General features: G+C 44.1%; 1 protein-coding gene across 1 annotated transcript in view; it reads right to left on the bottom strand.

Annotated features, from left to right (window-relative positions):
- The window catches only part of LOC106590614 (neuropilin and tolloid-like protein 1), a 156,442-nt gene extending 140,462 nt beyond the window's left edge, over positions 1-15,980 (bottom strand). The window contains exons 1-4 of the mRNA XM_045710960.1: positions 15,052-15,980; positions 14,348-14,401; positions 13,996-14,130; positions 12,304-12,552 (exon numbers count right to left, since the gene is read on the bottom strand). Of these exons, the coding sequence (XP_045566916.1) occupies positions 12,304-12,552; positions 13,996-14,130; positions 14,348-14,401; positions 15,052-15,079 (466 nt within the window). The 5' untranslated portion in view covers positions 15,080-15,980. The remainder of the gene's footprint in view (positions 1-12,303; positions 12,553-13,995; positions 14,131-14,347; positions 14,402-15,051) is intronic.
- Between the last annotated feature and the right edge of the window lie 951 nt (positions 15,981-16,931).

The raw sequence follows: 16,931 nt of genomic DNA on the forward strand, positions 1-16,931 counted from the left end.
GGAGGTGGTGTGATGGTGTGGGGGTGCTTTTCTGGTGACACTGTATGTGATTTATTTAGAATTGAAGGCACACTTAACCAGCATGGCTCCCACAGCATTCTGCAGCGATAAGCCATCCCATCTGGTTTGTGCTTAGCGGGACTATCATTTGTTTTTTAACCTCTATGGGCAGGCGTCCCACCTACGTAACAGCCACTGGCAGCCTGTGGCGCGATTTTCAAAACGTTAAAAATCCTATTACTTCAATTTCTCAAACATATGACTATTTTACAGCTATTTAAAGACAAGACTCTCGTTAATCTAACCACACTGTCCGATTTCAAAAAGGCTTTACAACGAAAGCAAAACATTAGATTATGTCAGCAGAGTACCAAGCCAGAAATAATCAGACACCCATTTTTCAAGCCAGCATATAATGTCACCAAAACCCAGAAGACAGCTAAATGCAGCACTCACCTTTGATGATCTTCATCAGATGACAACCCTAGGACATTATGTTATACAATACATGCATGTTTTGTTCAATCAAGTTCATATTTATATCAAAAACCAGCTTTTTACATTAGCATGTGACGTTCAGAACTAGCATACCCCCGCAAACTTCCGGGGAATTCGCTAACATTTTACTAAATTACTCACGATAAACGTTCACAAAAAGCATAACAATTATTTTAAGAATTATAGATACAGACCTCCTCTATGCACTCGATATGTCCGATTTTAAAATAGCTTTTTGGTGAAAGCACATTTTGCAATATTCTAAGTACATAGCCCAGGCATCACGGGCTCGCTATTTAGACACCCGGCAAGTTTAGCACTCACCATAATCATATTTACTATTATAAAAGTTTGATTACCTTTTGTTGTCTTCGTCAGAATGCACACCCAGGACTGCTACTTCAATAACAAATGTTGGTTTGGTCCAAAATAATCCATCGTTATATCCGAATAGCGGCGTTTTGTTCGTGCGTTCCAGACACTATCCGAAATAGTAAAGAAGTGTCGCGCGCATGACGCAATTCGTGACAATAAAATTCTAAATATTCCATTACCGTACTTCGAAGCATGTCAACCGCTGTTTAAAATCAATTTTTACGCCATTTTTCTCGTAGAAAAGCGATAATATTCCGACAAGGAATCTCCTTTTCGGCAAACAGAGGAAAAAATCCCAAAGGCGGGGCGGTCGGGTCACGCGCCTAAGCCCAGTGTCCCTTGATCGGCCACTTGAGAAAGGCGATAATGTGTTTCAGCCTGGGGCTGGAATGACGACATTCTGTTTTTTCCCGGGCTCTGAGCGCCTATGGACGACGTGGGAAGTGTCACGTTAGAGCAGAGATCCTTAGTAAATGATAGAGATGGAAAAGAAGTTCAAGAAATGGTCAGACAGGCCACTTCCTGTAAAGGAATCTCTCAGGTTTTGACCTGCCATTTGAGTTCTGTTATACTCACAGACACCATTCAAACAGTTTTAGAAAATGTAGGGTGTTTTCTATCCATATGTAATAAGTATATGCATATTCTAGTTACTGGGTAGGAGTGGTAACCAGATTAAATCGGGTATGTTTTTTATCCAGCCGTGTCAATACTGCCCCCTAGCCCTAACAGGTTAACAGGACAATGACCCAAAACACAACTTCAGGCTGTGTAAGCGCTATTTGACCAAGAAGGAGAGTGATGGAGTGCTGCATCAGATGACCTGGCCTCCACAATCACCCGACCTCAACCAAATTGAAATGGTTTGGGATGAGTTGGACCGCAGAGTGAAGGAAAAGCAGCCAACAAGTGCTCAGCATATGTGGGAACTCCTTCAAGATTGTTGGAAAAGCATTCCAGGTGAAGCTGGTTGAGAGAATGCAAAGAGTATGCAAAGCTGTCATCAAGGCAAACGGTGGTTACTTTGAAGAATCTAAAATATATTTTGAGTTGTTTAACACTTTTTTGGTTACTTCATGATTCCATGTGTTATTTCACAGTGTTGATGTCTTCACTATTATTCTACAATGTAGAAAATAGTAAAAAAATACAAAAAAACACTGAATGACTAGATGTGTCCAAATGTTTGAGTGGTACTGAACATTGACAAACAGTTGGACAGACCATCTGAAATAAAATATGTAATATTTCCCAATGTTATTACACTGCAGAAACAACGCAACAATCCCTCTCATCCTAACAGCCCCGAAGACTCCACCATACAGCAACAGTATATCTATATTTCATTCTCAAACTCAGAGCCACGGAGCCACAAAATAGATTTCACTTGGCATCCAACAAAGCAGTTGAAAAGCTAAAAGGGCCCACATGAGATGCTTCTCTTCTCTGTGTGAAAAACAGTATTCAGCAGCCGTTGAATCAAGACAAGCAGCAGTCTGGGGGATTCCATGGCTGCCTCTACATTACTGACGGCCCCATCTTCAAACACACACTGATCACAGTGAGATGAGTGTGTGAGGGGGGAAGTGTGGGGGGAAATGTGTGAGGGGGAAGTGTGGGGGGGAAATGTGTGAGGGGGAAGCGTGAGAGAACAAGTGTGTGAGGGGGGGAAAGTGTGTGAGGGGGGGAAGTGTGTGAGGGGGGAAAGTGTGTGTGAGTGTTGGAGTGTGTGAGGGTGGGAGTGTGTGAGGGGGTAAGTATGTGAGGGGAATGTGTGTGATTAAAGATAAGTAATGGTTTTATTGGAAGGGGTGTGAGGTAGACATAAACGTATGCTGACACACACACACACACACACACACACACACACACACACACACACACACACACACACACACACACACACACACACACACACACACACACACACACACATACATTCAGGCCAACCCCTTCTGGTTTGCATTTAGTTTTACTTCCTGTGTCTAGTGCTCTTTCAAATTACTGATCAGCAGACGCTATAAGGTTAGAGTGGAGGGTAACAACAATGTTCCTTACTGCAGTTCCCCAGAGATAAAGAGATACATTCCTACTTCCCTATTACAATTCAGAACATGGTCCAAACCAAGGTCTCTCGTCATACTCACTACTGTTAGGTTCTCAGAGTCAATAACTCAACGGACACTAGAAAAGCTTAACCAAGTCTAATTCTTCCCAAAGGGTCGATACAGCTGCATTCAGACAATGACATTTCACTCAAGCAATGATATTTAACCCTTTCTCCTATGCTGAGTCTCCTCCTCCACATCTGAACAGACAATGCATCTCTGTTGCTAGACAGAACCTTAGTGATGTCTGTTCTTCCTCACTTCAACTGACCTGACCTCTACCCTTCAAAGTGGTCACTCCTCCCCAACTCAAGGCTGTCATGGTGACTGATACCAGACTATGTATCTTCTCCTCCCAGAGGAACCCTGATGGCTAACAATAACATATCCTGACATAATGTAAACGTTATACATTACCCTTTCTCCCTCAGTGACATTATGTTCCAAGCTCTCCACCCGTCTCCACTACACATTCCAAACCCATCTGGCTCCTACAGATAACCATTCACTTCTGATTATAACAATGTTCCAAGTTTAACCCAGAATCCAGCACTACAGATAGCCATGCTAGAAAGGACAAAACCCGGCAAGACGCCACCAACAATGATAAGCCAAGTATATTACATATGTGTATTCTCAATCTAGAATTAGAGTTATGTCTAAGGTCAGGGAGCACGGCCAGATCGTGACGGTCATCTTTCAGAGCGGAGAATGTCGGGTGCAGGTGTGGGTGACCGCAGCACTGCCTGAACAGAATAGGACGAGGAATTACGAGGGTTATGGTATGGGGAGTTGTGGCTGTATTTCAGACAGGCAGGCAGGGCAGCCGCAAGTAGTCGTTGGGAGAAATAATAGACGTGTTCCCTGGCTACAGAGCAGATTAAATATCTAAAATATGGAGATATTTGTAGAGAACATGTAGAGATATTTTGAGAACTTGGGACGATAAGGTTCTTTCTGCAAAAATATTATTCTGAGATAATTTGTAGTATAGTTACGAACTCTCAGTGGTTTGAATGGTGTCAGCGATTTTTATCTTGTATACTTTGGAATTAACAACAAGAATTGGGGTATTTATAGTACTAAACTCAGAAAAAAAAGAAACATCCCTTTTTCAGGACCCTGTCTTTCAAAGAAATTCGTAAAAATCCATGCTTGTTTCCCATGCTTGTTCAATGAACCATAAACAATTAATGAACATGCACCTGTGGAATGGTCATTAAGACACAAACAGCTTACAGACGGTAGGCAATTAAGGTCACAATTATGAAAACTTAGGACACTAAGGAGGCCTTTCTACAGACTCTGAAAAACACCAAAAGAAACATGCCCTGGGTCCCTGCTCATCTGCGTGAACGTGCCTTAGGCATGCTGCAAGGAGGCATGAGGACTGCAGATGTGGCCAAGGCAATAAATTGCAATGTCCGTACTGTGAGACGACTAAGACAGCGCTACAGGGAGATGCGAGGACGGACAGCTGATCGGCCTCGCAGTGGCAGACCACGTGTAACAAAACCTGTACAGAATTGGTACATCCGAACATCACACTTGCGGGACAGGAACGCACAATCCCTCCATCAGTGCTCAGACTGTGCGCAATAGACTAAGAGAGGCTGGACTGAGGGCTTGTAGGCCTGTTTTAAGGCAGGTCCTCATCAGACATCACGGCAACAACGTTGCTTATGGGCACAAACCCACCGTCGCTGGACCAGACAGGACTGGCAAAAAGTGTTCTTCACAGACGAGTCGCAGTTTTGTCTTACCAGGGGTGATGGTCAGATTCAGGTTTATCGTCGAAGGAATGAGCATTACACCGAGGCCTGTACTCTGGAGCGGGATCGATTTGGAGGTGGAGGGTCCGTCATGCTCTGGGATGGTGTGTCACAGCTTCATCGGACTGAGCTTGTTGTCATTGCAGGCAATCTCAACGCTGTGTGTTACAGGGAAGACATCCTCCTCCCTCATGTGATAACCTTCCTGCAGGCTCATCCTGACATGACAATGCCACGAGGCATACTGCTCGTTCTGCTCGTGATTTCCTGCAAGACAGGAATGTCAGTGTTCTGCCATGGCCAGCATAGAGCCCGGATCTCAATCCCATTGTGCACGTCTGGGACTTGTTGGATCGGAGGGTGAGGGCTAGGGCCATTCCCCCCAGAAATGTCTGGGAACTTGCAGGTGCCTTGGTGCAAGAGTGGGGTAACATCTCACAGCAAGAACTGGCAAATCTGGTGCAGTCCATGAGGAGGAGATGCACTGCAGTACTTAATGCAGCTGGTGGCCACACCAGATACTGACTAACTTTTGATTTTGACCTCCCCTTTGTTCAGGGACACATTATTCCATTTCTGTTAATCACATGTCTGTGGAACTTGTTCAGTTTGTCTCAGTTGTTGAATCTTGTTATATTCATACAAATATTTACACATGATAAATTTGCTGAAAATAAATGCAGTTGACTGTGAGAGGACGTTTCTGTTTTTGGCTGAGTTTATATAGGTAGAGAACATTCAACAGAACAAGGCTATATCAATAACTAAATTTTTGACAGAAATACAGATGTAACCTTATAGTTCCAAATTCTCGAAATGCTGACTTGATTGTCAAACTGTAGCCTATAAGAAGTTAATACAGCACTGTCTTAGCCACACTTTTATTTTCAATATGTGTTACTCTTCCACTTAACTGACGATAACAATAAATACATAGTAATATTTACCATTTAGCAGACGTGTTTATCCAATGTGACTTACAGTCATGCGTGCATAAATTTGACATTTTCCCAAGGAATGAAACCTACAATCCTGGTGTTTCAAGCGCCATGCTCTACCAAGCTTTACCAACTGAGCCATACAGGATTATAGCTGTTCAGACAAACTATTCCCTAACTCCTTTGATAGTTATAATTCAGACAGCATATCCTGCTGATGATGCACTTGACAGTGTGAGTGGAATGACAGTGAGTGTGCTGCTGTACCAGCACCTTTAGTTTGGCACCTTGTGTACATCAGAACCTAACATGACAGGATTCCAGACACTCTACATCAGTTCAGTCTCCTCACCTCACTTAAAACCTTTTACTGTAGTGTCACACAGAGGGTTTCTTGGTAGTCAAATCTACTTTGAAACAAAAGTATACACCTCGCACACATGGTTATGGGCTTAAGAAAAAGAAGACCGTGTCAGATATAGAGTTGGAATGTCTTACATTTTGAGTTTGCATCCCAATATTACACTTTATATACATGACAGAAGACTGAAATATAACAAAGTCGTTTGGCATAGAAACATCTGTAAAAAGAAAAAGTTAATTATAAACTGGGTGGTTCGAAATCTGAATGCTGATTGGCTGACAGCCGTGGTATATCAGACCGTATGCCACGGGTATGACAAAACATTTATTTTTACTGCTGTAATTATGTTGGTAACCCATTTATAATAGCAATAAGGCACCTCTGGGGTTTGTGGTATATGACCAATATACCACGGCTAAGAGCTGTATCCAGGCACTCCGCGATGCATCGTGCGTAAGAACAGCCCTTAGCCGTGGTATATTGGCCATAAACCATACACCCTCGTGCCTTATTGCTTAATTATACAATTATGAAAAATATGAATAACATTCCACCCATGAGGCCACCAGTCATTTGACTGCAGGAAAGGGTTCTAACCAGCTACTGGATCAGTGTTAAAGGTATCCCTGTAGAATTTCTGTAAACTCCCAAAACATGCTTTGAATTATTTTCTATGCTTTTGCCAAATTCTATAAATGTCTGATTGCTGACTTCTAGGTTCAATTGTTATGGGATCACCTGTATAAATAATGGATAAAAGTGTAAAGAGTTCTAATCTACCCCAAAAGCCAGAAAATACTTTTGACTCATTTCTGTTACATTGATTACAATAGTCAATAGTGATATTTCCCGTCAAGTTCCATCCAGTCCTAGTTCTCTTCTGTACAGTACGAAGGCTGGAATCATGTGAACCTGAAGGAGTGGCTGATCTCATAAAGACCGTGATGTCTTTCATCTCCAGGTGGGACGGGATAACACGGTGAATGAAAAAACCTGTTCTTCATCACATTTTTATTTATGTTCTCTTTCCCTCGCCTCTCCTCCTTCTTCCCCTCTCCCCTCTTCTCAGATAGGACACTTCAGATGAATGAAAAGCGAGGGAGAAGATAAGGTGAGGAAAAGGTGTAGAACCTTTCTCTCTCTCTCTCTCTCTCTCTCTCTCTCTCTCTCTCTCCTTCTCTCCTCCTCCTCCTCTCCCTTTGCTTTTCATTCATCTTGAGTAGCCCAGTGTGAATTAGCATGTGCTAGCAGCATTAGCCAAGCAGAGGCAGATGTGAGCCTCTCTCTCCGCACAGCCAGATTTTGGAGCATCAAGTCGAGTGAATCCAAGACTTTTATCTTCTTTAATTATGCTAATCATATGCCACAGCTATTTCTTATCAAGACAGAGGGAGATATGTTTTTTTCCCCCTCTCTCACTCAGGAATCTGAGAAGAGGCTCCACCAGCAAACAGCAGTTTTTCAAAGATAACCCCAACATTCTATAGAGACATATAGGAAAACATATACACTCCATCAACCTGACTCTGATCACTCCTTCACCCCATTATATCAAGTCTAATCAATTGATCTAGGATGAAAGGTCAATGTATTTGGGTCTATGGGAAAGCATTGTGTGTGGTAAAAAGAGGCACACTCCTCTACGTATTTCTTTGGACAGTGAAGCTACAACTTTTAATTTGGCTCTATACTCCAGCATTTTGGATTTGAAATCAGATGTTTCATATGAGGTCGACAGTACAGAATGTCACCTTTAATTTCAGGATATTTTCATACATCTCTGTTTTACCATTTAGAAATGAACCCACTTTATGTATCTAGTCCCCCCAGTCTGAAGTTTTACAACTGTTTGGACAAATTTACCCATATGTGTAGTAAAGCAGTCAAAAGTTTAGCGCTTGTACCAACATTCATAGCACGCAATGACTACATCAAGCTTGTGACCACAAACTTGCTGGATGCATTTGCAGTTTGTTTTGGTTGTGTTTCAGATTATGTTGTGCCCAATAGAAATTTGTGGTAAATAATGTATTGTGTCAATTTCGGAATCACCTTTATTGTAAATAAGAATATGTTTCTAAACACTTCGACATTAAAGGTTCAGTGCAGTCAAAATTCAGTTTTACCTGTGTTTTATATCATATTGTACAACAGCTGATGAAACCAACAATGTAAAAGTGTGAAAACATTTGATCAGTGTTATTTCCTGACAGTTGGTGGATGAAAATTCCATCTACACAGGACCTTCTAATCAGCAGCTTTGCATGAGCGGGAGTTTCGGCTTTCCATGGTGACATCATCATTGGTAAATTAGTTAATAGACTAAAAACAAAGAGTTGCAAACCTCTCTGCCAATAACAGCTAGTTTTCATTTTTCCCTTCCCCACTCAGACCACTCTCAGACAGTCCTAGGAAAAATATTGTTTGAGATACATTTTTTTTGCTATTAAAGTAAGGTACTTAATTGTAACCCAGAAATGATTTAATAGTGGCATAAAAACAACTGCTGTGAACATGTGGATGCTACCATGATTACGGATAATCATGAATGAATCATGAATAATGATGAGTGAGAAAGCTACAAAGGCAAAAAGATCATACCCCTCAGAAAATGCTAACCTCTCACCATTACCAATAATAGAGGAGGTTAGCATTTCTTGGCGGGGTATGCTATTTAAATGCCTTGCATCATTATTCAAGATTTGTTCATGAGTATCTGTAACAATGGTAGCATCCACATGAATGTAGAATTGATCAGAAACATAGTGTTATTTACAATGCAAGTTACTCAATCCATTATTTGCCATTCACTTCCATTGGGGCACAACATCATCTGAAACACAACCAAAGCTATTTGTTCAAAAGTAAAACAGTGTCCGAGGACAATGTTGTGGGCCAATGGCAAAACAATACATAAATACGTTTTTGGCAGTGTATTTTAGGAAGGGAAAGAGGGATGGCTACACACAGAATGTGGGTTAGAAAAGGGATATTTTTTCTCTCTCTGTGGATCATGATTCTGCAGATGACTTCCAAAGTTAAAAATGCTCCTACATATCACGGTGCTGCGGGCAGTGTTCCCATCAACCCTCGACCACACACTAAAGTTGATAGTGCTATTAAACCATGACCAAGGATACATTCCATACAGCCTATAGGAGACCAGAGTGGATATCAAACCAAGGTGGTCATAAATCATGAGCTGCTCGGTTAATGGGAAACCAGCCAAAAGATGAGTCACATAAAGACAGTCAAGGCTTCTCGCGGCACGCAGAGGGAGGTAATTGGGAGGATTGTATTCAACAGTACAGATTAGCCTGTCACGCTTATTCACCTTCCCTCTGCTACCCCCTCCAGTACCCCCGCAAACAACACAGTTCCTAGAGAACTCTGATCGAAAGCTATCAAACTAAATCTCCACACCGTCAGTTTTATATATATATATATATATATGTTACTACAGCAACACATGTCGTTAGCCTTCCTGTCTACCTGCCACCATGGCTGGAGGCTAGGAGCTGATAGCACCATACTTTGTGTGCTAAGGAAATATGTGATGTTGTTTAGTAGAGAGTGTGTGAACACACTGTTGTTAGACATTTCTGTGAGCCAATTGAACTCCTGTCACGATCATCGTAATAACAGGACCAAAGCGCAGCGTGATATGGGTTCCACATGTTTATTGAATGAAACACACAAAAACAATAAAGAACGAACGAAACGTGAAGCATATCAAGTGCTCACAGGCAACTACACATAAACAAGATCCCACAAAACACAGTGGGGAAATGGCTACCTAAATATGATCCCCAATCAGAGACAACGAAAAACAGCTGCCTCTGATTGGGAACCATACCAGGCCAACATAGAAATAAACAACCTAGATTACCCACCCTAGTCACACCCTGACCTAACCAAAATAGAGAATAAAAAGGCTCTCTATGGTCAGGGCGTGACAGTACCCCCCAAAGGTGTGGACTCCGGCCGCAAAACCTGACTCTATAGGGGAGGGTCCGGGTGGGCATCTAGCATCGGTGGCGACTCCGGTATAGGTGCCGGGCTGAACGCCGTGCCTGGACTGGGCACCGGCGCAGAGGAAGGCTCTGGCCTTGGAGCGGGTTTGGACGCCGTGCCTGGACTGGGCATCGGCGCAGAAGAAGGCTCCGGCCATGGAGCTGTACTGGACGCCGTGCATGGACTGGTCACCGTCGCAGAGGAAGGCTCCGGCCTTGTAGCGGGGTTGGACGCCGTGCCTGGACTGGGCATCGGCGCAAAGGAGGACTCTGGCCATGGAGCGGGACTGGATGCCGTGCCTGGACTGGCCACCGGCGCAGAGGAAGGCTCCTGCCCTGGACCTGGACTGGACGCCGTGCCTGGACTGGGCATCGGCGCAGAAGAAGACTCTGGCCTTGGAGCTGGACTGGACGCCGTGCTCGGACTGGGCATCGGCGCTGGGGAAGGCTCCATCCTTGGAGCTGGACTGGACAATGTGCCTGGACTGGGCACGGGCAAAAAGGAGGGCTCCGGCCATGGAGCTGGAGGTTCCGGACCGTTGACCTTCGCTGGAGGTTCTGGACCGTTGACCTTCGCTGGAGGTTCCGGACCGTGGACCGTCGCTGGATTTTCCGCACGGTGGACCGTAGCAGGAGGTCCCGGACCGTGGACCGTAGCAGGAGGTCCCGGACCGTGGACCGTCGCAGGAGGTCCCGGACCGTGGACCGTCGCAGGAGGTCCCGGACCGTGGACCGTCGCAGGAGGTCCCGGACCGTGGACCGTCGCAGGAGGTCCCGGACCGTGGACCGTCGCAGGAGGTCCCGGACCGTGGACCGTCGCAGGAGGTCCAGGACCGTGGACCGTCGCAGGAGGTCCCGGACCGTGGACCGTCGCAGGAGGTTCCGGACAGTGGACCGTCGCCGGAAGCTCCGGACCGTGGACCGTCGCCGGAAGCTCCGAACTGTGGACCGTCGCTGGAAGCTATTTGACTGTGAATGCGCACTGGAGGCCGAGTGCATGGAGCCGGTACAGGTGGCACCGGACTCGTGACACGCACTTCAGGGCGAGTGCGAGGAGCAGGCACAGGATGTACCGGACTGGGAAGGCGCACTGGAGGTCTAGTGTGTGGAGCCGGCACAGGTGGTACTGGACTGGTGACACACACTTCAGGGAGAGTGCGAGGAGCAGCCACAGGACGTACCGGACTGGTGACATGCTCTTCAGGGCGAGTGCGAGGAGCAGGCACAGAACGTACCGGACTGGGGACACGCACTTCAGAGCGAGTGCGAGGAGCAGGCGGCACCGGACTGAAGACCCGATCTTCTGCCCGCCTGCGCTGCCGCATACTCCTAGGCAACTCCATTCTCCGGTATCCCTCCTCACACTGTTCCATCGAATCCCAGGCGGGCTCTGGTACTCTCCTTGGGTCGACCGACCACCTCTCTATCTCCTCCCATGTGGTCTCTGGCTCTTCCCTCTGCTCACTCTCCTCCATCTTCTCCCAGACTGGCTCTGGTTCACTCCTTGGCTCCGCCGACCACCCCGTGTGCCCCCCCACCCCCCAGAAAATGTTTGGGGCTGTTTTTTGGGCTTTCGTTGTGGCCGCGAACCCCGGTGTCGTCGCTGACCTCCCTTATCTCCTTGTGTCTGCTTCCAAGGAAGGCTTTTGTGTCCCTCCATGATTTCCTCCCATGTCCAGGATATCTTCTCCTCCTTGATCTCCTCCCAAGCCCAGGATATCTTCTCCTCCTTGATCTCCTCCCAAGCCCAGGATACCTTCTCCTCCTGGGCACGCTGCTTGATCCTGGTTTGGTGGGATCTTCTGTCACGATCGTTGTAAGAACATTCGGACCAAAGCGCAGCGTGATATCGGTTCCACGTGTTTATTGAATGAAACGCACAAAAACAATAAAGAATGAACGAAACGTGAAGCAAATCAAGTGCTCACAGGCAACTACACATAAACAAGATCCCACAAAACACAGTGGGGAAATGGCTGCCTAAATATGATCCCTAATCAGAGACAACGAAAAACAGCTGCCTCTGATTGGGAACCATACCAGGCCAACAGAAATAAACAACCTAGATTACCCACCCTAGTCACACCCTGACCTAACCAAAATAGAGAATAAAAAGGCTCTCTATGGTCAGGGCGTGACAACTCCTGAACTTTGACGTGTTAACACCATCACTCTGTTGCCATTGGACATGTTGAGATTGCTCATGTAGTGTGAATACTTAGTGTTGATTCTTACCTGCAGTGAAGTTGTAATTCACCGAAAATCCAATCGCCTCCAGTTCGCCATCGGAAACAAATTTTACCCAGAGGTACCGTCCGCTGCTCCTGATGAAGGGAGGGATGGTCTGGCCACAGTAGCGTCCGATTATTGGGGAGAAGCCAAAGGGGCCGTCCCGCACCTCAATGTTGTCAAATTTACATTCCCATGAAGGCTCGATAGAATACCTCTCATCAAAGAACAGATGAATACACAGCCTGGGAGGAGCTGGAGGAGACAGAGAGAATAGATAACACAGATAGTGAATATAATGCTCATACTGTTTATCGTATACCTAGCTATATTACATAATGCTGTAGGCCTATAGTGGCGCAGCGGCTCCTGAGTGGCGCAGCGGTCTAAGGTACTGCTTCTCAGAGCTTGAGGCGACACTACAGACACCCTGGTTCGAATCCAGGCTGTATCCTAACCGGCAGTGATTGGGAGTCCCATAGGGCGGTGCACAATTGACCCTGCGCCGTTCGGGTTTGGCTGGTGTAGGCCGTCATTGTAAATAAGAATTTGTTCTTAACTGGCTTGCCTAGTTAAATAAAGGTTAAATAAAGCATATAACACATGGCGAACACGTGAAGCGCCATTAAGCAGGGTGATATTAAGATTTCTTCCGGTAAATGCCCCTAAATGCCCCTCATTTTGAATAATTTAGCTTCGCAATGTAGACAGATACACACTGTATGTTGTCTTGGAGTGACCTGAATGAACCACTAATAAAACACAATCCCAACTGTTGTGACTTTTTTTGTGACCACTGATCAACCTCTGATAAAAATGTTGTGTGTTGTTGTTTTAAAAAAAAAAAATGTTTAATCGGTGAACAACGTTCAATTATTTCAAACAAGCATCTTCTATTTCTATCCTAGTTATCAGTATGGGTAAAGTCCGGTTGCCTCGTTCCACCATGCTGATCTCACCAGCTTATATTCGGTCAGGTCAGGATGGTGGAACAGGCTAAAAGTCTGGACCATCATTCACATGTAATCTATTAGTTCAGTCTAGTTACAAACCAGATAATATTGTTCTAGTATAGTTCCTCCAGTCCAGCAATAGTCTCTCAATAGAAATGCTCTTTCCTGTTTTCATTTTGTTAATTTCATTAGGACCGTAACCTAATCTCCCCCACTGATGAATCACATATAAACCTCCCAGAACTTAAATTAAACGCCTGAGATTGCAACTCGCCGTCTGATTTCATTACCATCGTCAGACAAACATCAACAGCACAGCAACTGAACTGGCCAATCCCATCAGTTATACTATGAACACACCTCAACAGCTGGACCAGATTTCTCTCTGAAACATGAGGAGAGACATCCATCCACAGAGCAACTTGAGCCCAACCATATTCACTGACGCCTGAACTCAAGGAGACAAACGAGCAGTTTAACAGACAGATGGTTTTAATTTCTGGCCTGGATCTAAGAAGATAAAGATGAAGGTTCCTGAAACACTATTTCAGAGTCGGATTTCAGTGCTAAAAGGCTATCAAAATCAAGAGACCAAACTCTGTATTCGTTATTCCTGCCGGTGAATTAAAAAAATGCATTATTTGTTTAGAGGATGGCATCTATTGATCTGAACAAATGACATAAATGGCTTTACATTGAGGTTAGTTAGTTAGTTAGTTAGTTAGTTACTGTGCCAACTATTCACCTTCAATGATGTAAACACACTCTATTCCTGGGGGGTATTTGCTGGGGTAGTTGGGAGAAGTGAACAGTCCCCCGTCTCCTTCCTTCACCCAGGTGCCACATTGACCTGCAGGCTTCACTCCCGAATTGTTCTTCACTGAAAACCCAATAGCAGAGTGATGTTGATTATATATATATATATATATATATATATATATATATATATATATATATATATATATATATATATATATATAAAAATTATAATGTATAAAAATTATAATGTATAAATAGAGAGAGAGAGAGAGAGAGAGAGAGAGAGAGAGACACAAAGACAGAGAGACACAGAGAGAGAGACAGAGAGAGAGCCTTACATGCTTCCTTCTTCGTTGCCCCAGACAACCCAAGTATGAGTAGGCTTGCAACAACTGCAACAAGATAAACACATTCATTTTGTTTTGTGAATAATACACATGTCTTTATTTGCATTCATTCAACACAGATGTAGGCTAGGCCTATGACATAATACCCTGAATAATTCCAAATATTGCATTTATCATGCATGGCTAGAATGTTACATTGCCCTTTTAAAACGGGGTTTTAAATCAAAAAGATATCATTTGGAAACAATTGACTCTCCAAAGTTTCTCAACTTTTTTAATAGATTGGATGCGGAACGAACAGCGAAGCATACATATCTATTACACCGCACCATAGAGCAGACCCGGGCAACACATAACTAGGCTTTAATGCCCTATTCATCATACACATTGAAAACCTATTCACCTGCAGTCTTCAGGCTATACCATAATGTATCTGCATGTAATGCTATGGATAAGTAGCCTACGTATGCTGCTTTAATAGTACAGTAGATGCCATACAAATTGTTAAGGGGTATGGTTGCATGAATATCACATTCGTTACACATCTCCCACTATACGTGAATTGACAGCTATAGGCAACCAGAATTCTACGTCAACTCATAAAATCATGATTATTGGGCTAGCCTAAGCTACACAAAATAAGGTATTCGAGGAAGGCGCAAGGCAGTGTATTATGTTCAATAGAAGTGACTTACCGTGAAGGAGGCTGTGCCCATATACCATGTCTGGACCTTTCACAAGGGGCTTTAGGCTCAACTAATTCCATTTAGATAAAGGAATACTTCAAGAGAAAACGATTGAGATCTAAGGGAGATGCGAAATGGACAGCAAACCGCAATATCATTCCACCTTCCCAAAAATAAAAAAATTTATACAATTGATAACCTGGCAAATGTCTTCCTCTCAGTTCTAATTTATTGAATGAGAATATCAAAATTCCAGAGAGAGAAAAATCGCAAATACTAGTCACCAGTTTCATATAAAACCAAAAGCAAGTCTAAACATTTGCCCGAATTCCATCCAAATGGTTCCAGAACCTTTTGGTGCTTCTGCTGCACTGACCGAATGAATAGGTCCGTCATCAGCCTTCCCTGATCGCTGCACCTTTACAATCTTGCGATGAAACAGATTCAGGGTGAAAAAAAGGTAGCTTTAGTTATTATTCTTCAATCCCTTTACCTGGAAACATAAATCCTACTGACGCGTGGGTATCCATCCTCCTAAACACATTCTCCGAACTGGTTGCACTGTTCCGCGATGCGTAAAGCCTCCGGCTATCAACTTAGATAACAAAAGTCGCAACGTGAATAATAGTGTTAATCTCATCCTTTCTTCATCTATTCCCTCAAGCTAAGAGGAGTGTTCGTAGAGCAGTGTTTGTACAGCATCCTCCAGTCTACTCCGGCGACTGGCTGGTTTCTCTCTCTTGCTCTCTCACGCTCGCTCTCTCTCTCTCTCTGCACCCACCAAGAAAGAGTTGATGCACATTATCCTCCAACCGTTGGGTCATCTATTCGTTCCTCTAACAACTGGGCAAGCCTACAAACCACCTTCATTACATTTGGACCACACTCATGCAAACAATACAGTACGAAAACGAACACTAGGCTACTTTGTTTCATGAATATAATCTAACTTCCCCGATGTTAGCGCCACGGAGGAGTAAAAAACAAACTACCGGCAGTAGGCGGTGGGTGTTTCTTTAAGACGCGCTCGCTCTTTCTCTCTGCAAGGAGACTGCAGAATCCAACACCTCAGTCGGCGGCGCTCTGAGCGAAAATGTAAAAGATGAAACGAAAAACGCACCCTGTGAGAGGAAATGGAAGAAACAAGCGAAAGCAGATAGATGTCAGGATACCGTAAACTATATCAACAACTCCAGGTAGGAACACCTGACGCATGGAATAGATTGAGTGACTATCTGCCTCCCGCCAACATGGCGAGGTCGGGTGGATTAGAAAGTAGAGATGCATACGGACACTACAGCTCAATGCATTCGGGAATTGCTGAACATCCACTATGACGGGTTTTTATGTTCTGTTTTGACCGAATGTCGATTTTTTTCTGTAATCTTCCATTCATAGGTAAATCCTGGTTCTGATTATGCATTTACTCAGCATTACTGGGTATTTCCAGTGTATTTATAATAAATGAAATAGCTCACATGAACATTGTATGTAGGGCTGTAAATCCATCTAAATATTTATCTTCCACAGAAAAATACCAACATTCATTCCATACTTTTCTGTTGTCTGCAGGGAGAATAAAGCCTTGTTTATCTCCTTGCTGTGTTTTAGGTAACCTAGCCTAATGACATCAATCATTGCTAGTGCTTATGGAGCTAAAACAAGATCATTCTCCACACACGATTTTGCTGTTGATTAAACCTGTTTTCTATTAACAATACTCATCTCTTCACTGGTTTTCCAATTAACTGCATTAATGCCTTCTCCCCCTGATCCTCTCTCCCTACTCAACTCAGCATGGCATGACAACAGCAGTTCAACTGAGGTCATTGAAGTTGCCCATGTCTCTGCTCTAACTTGGATCTTGACAATTTAGTGAGCAAGGTCAG

The sequence above is a fragment of the Salmo salar genome, chromosome ssa29 (genome assembly GCF_905237065.1).
Source record: "Salmo salar chromosome ssa29, Ssal_v3.1, whole genome shotgun sequence".
NCBI classification, from domain to species: domain Eukaryota; kingdom Metazoa; phylum Chordata; class Actinopteri; order Salmoniformes; family Salmonidae; genus Salmo; species Salmo salar.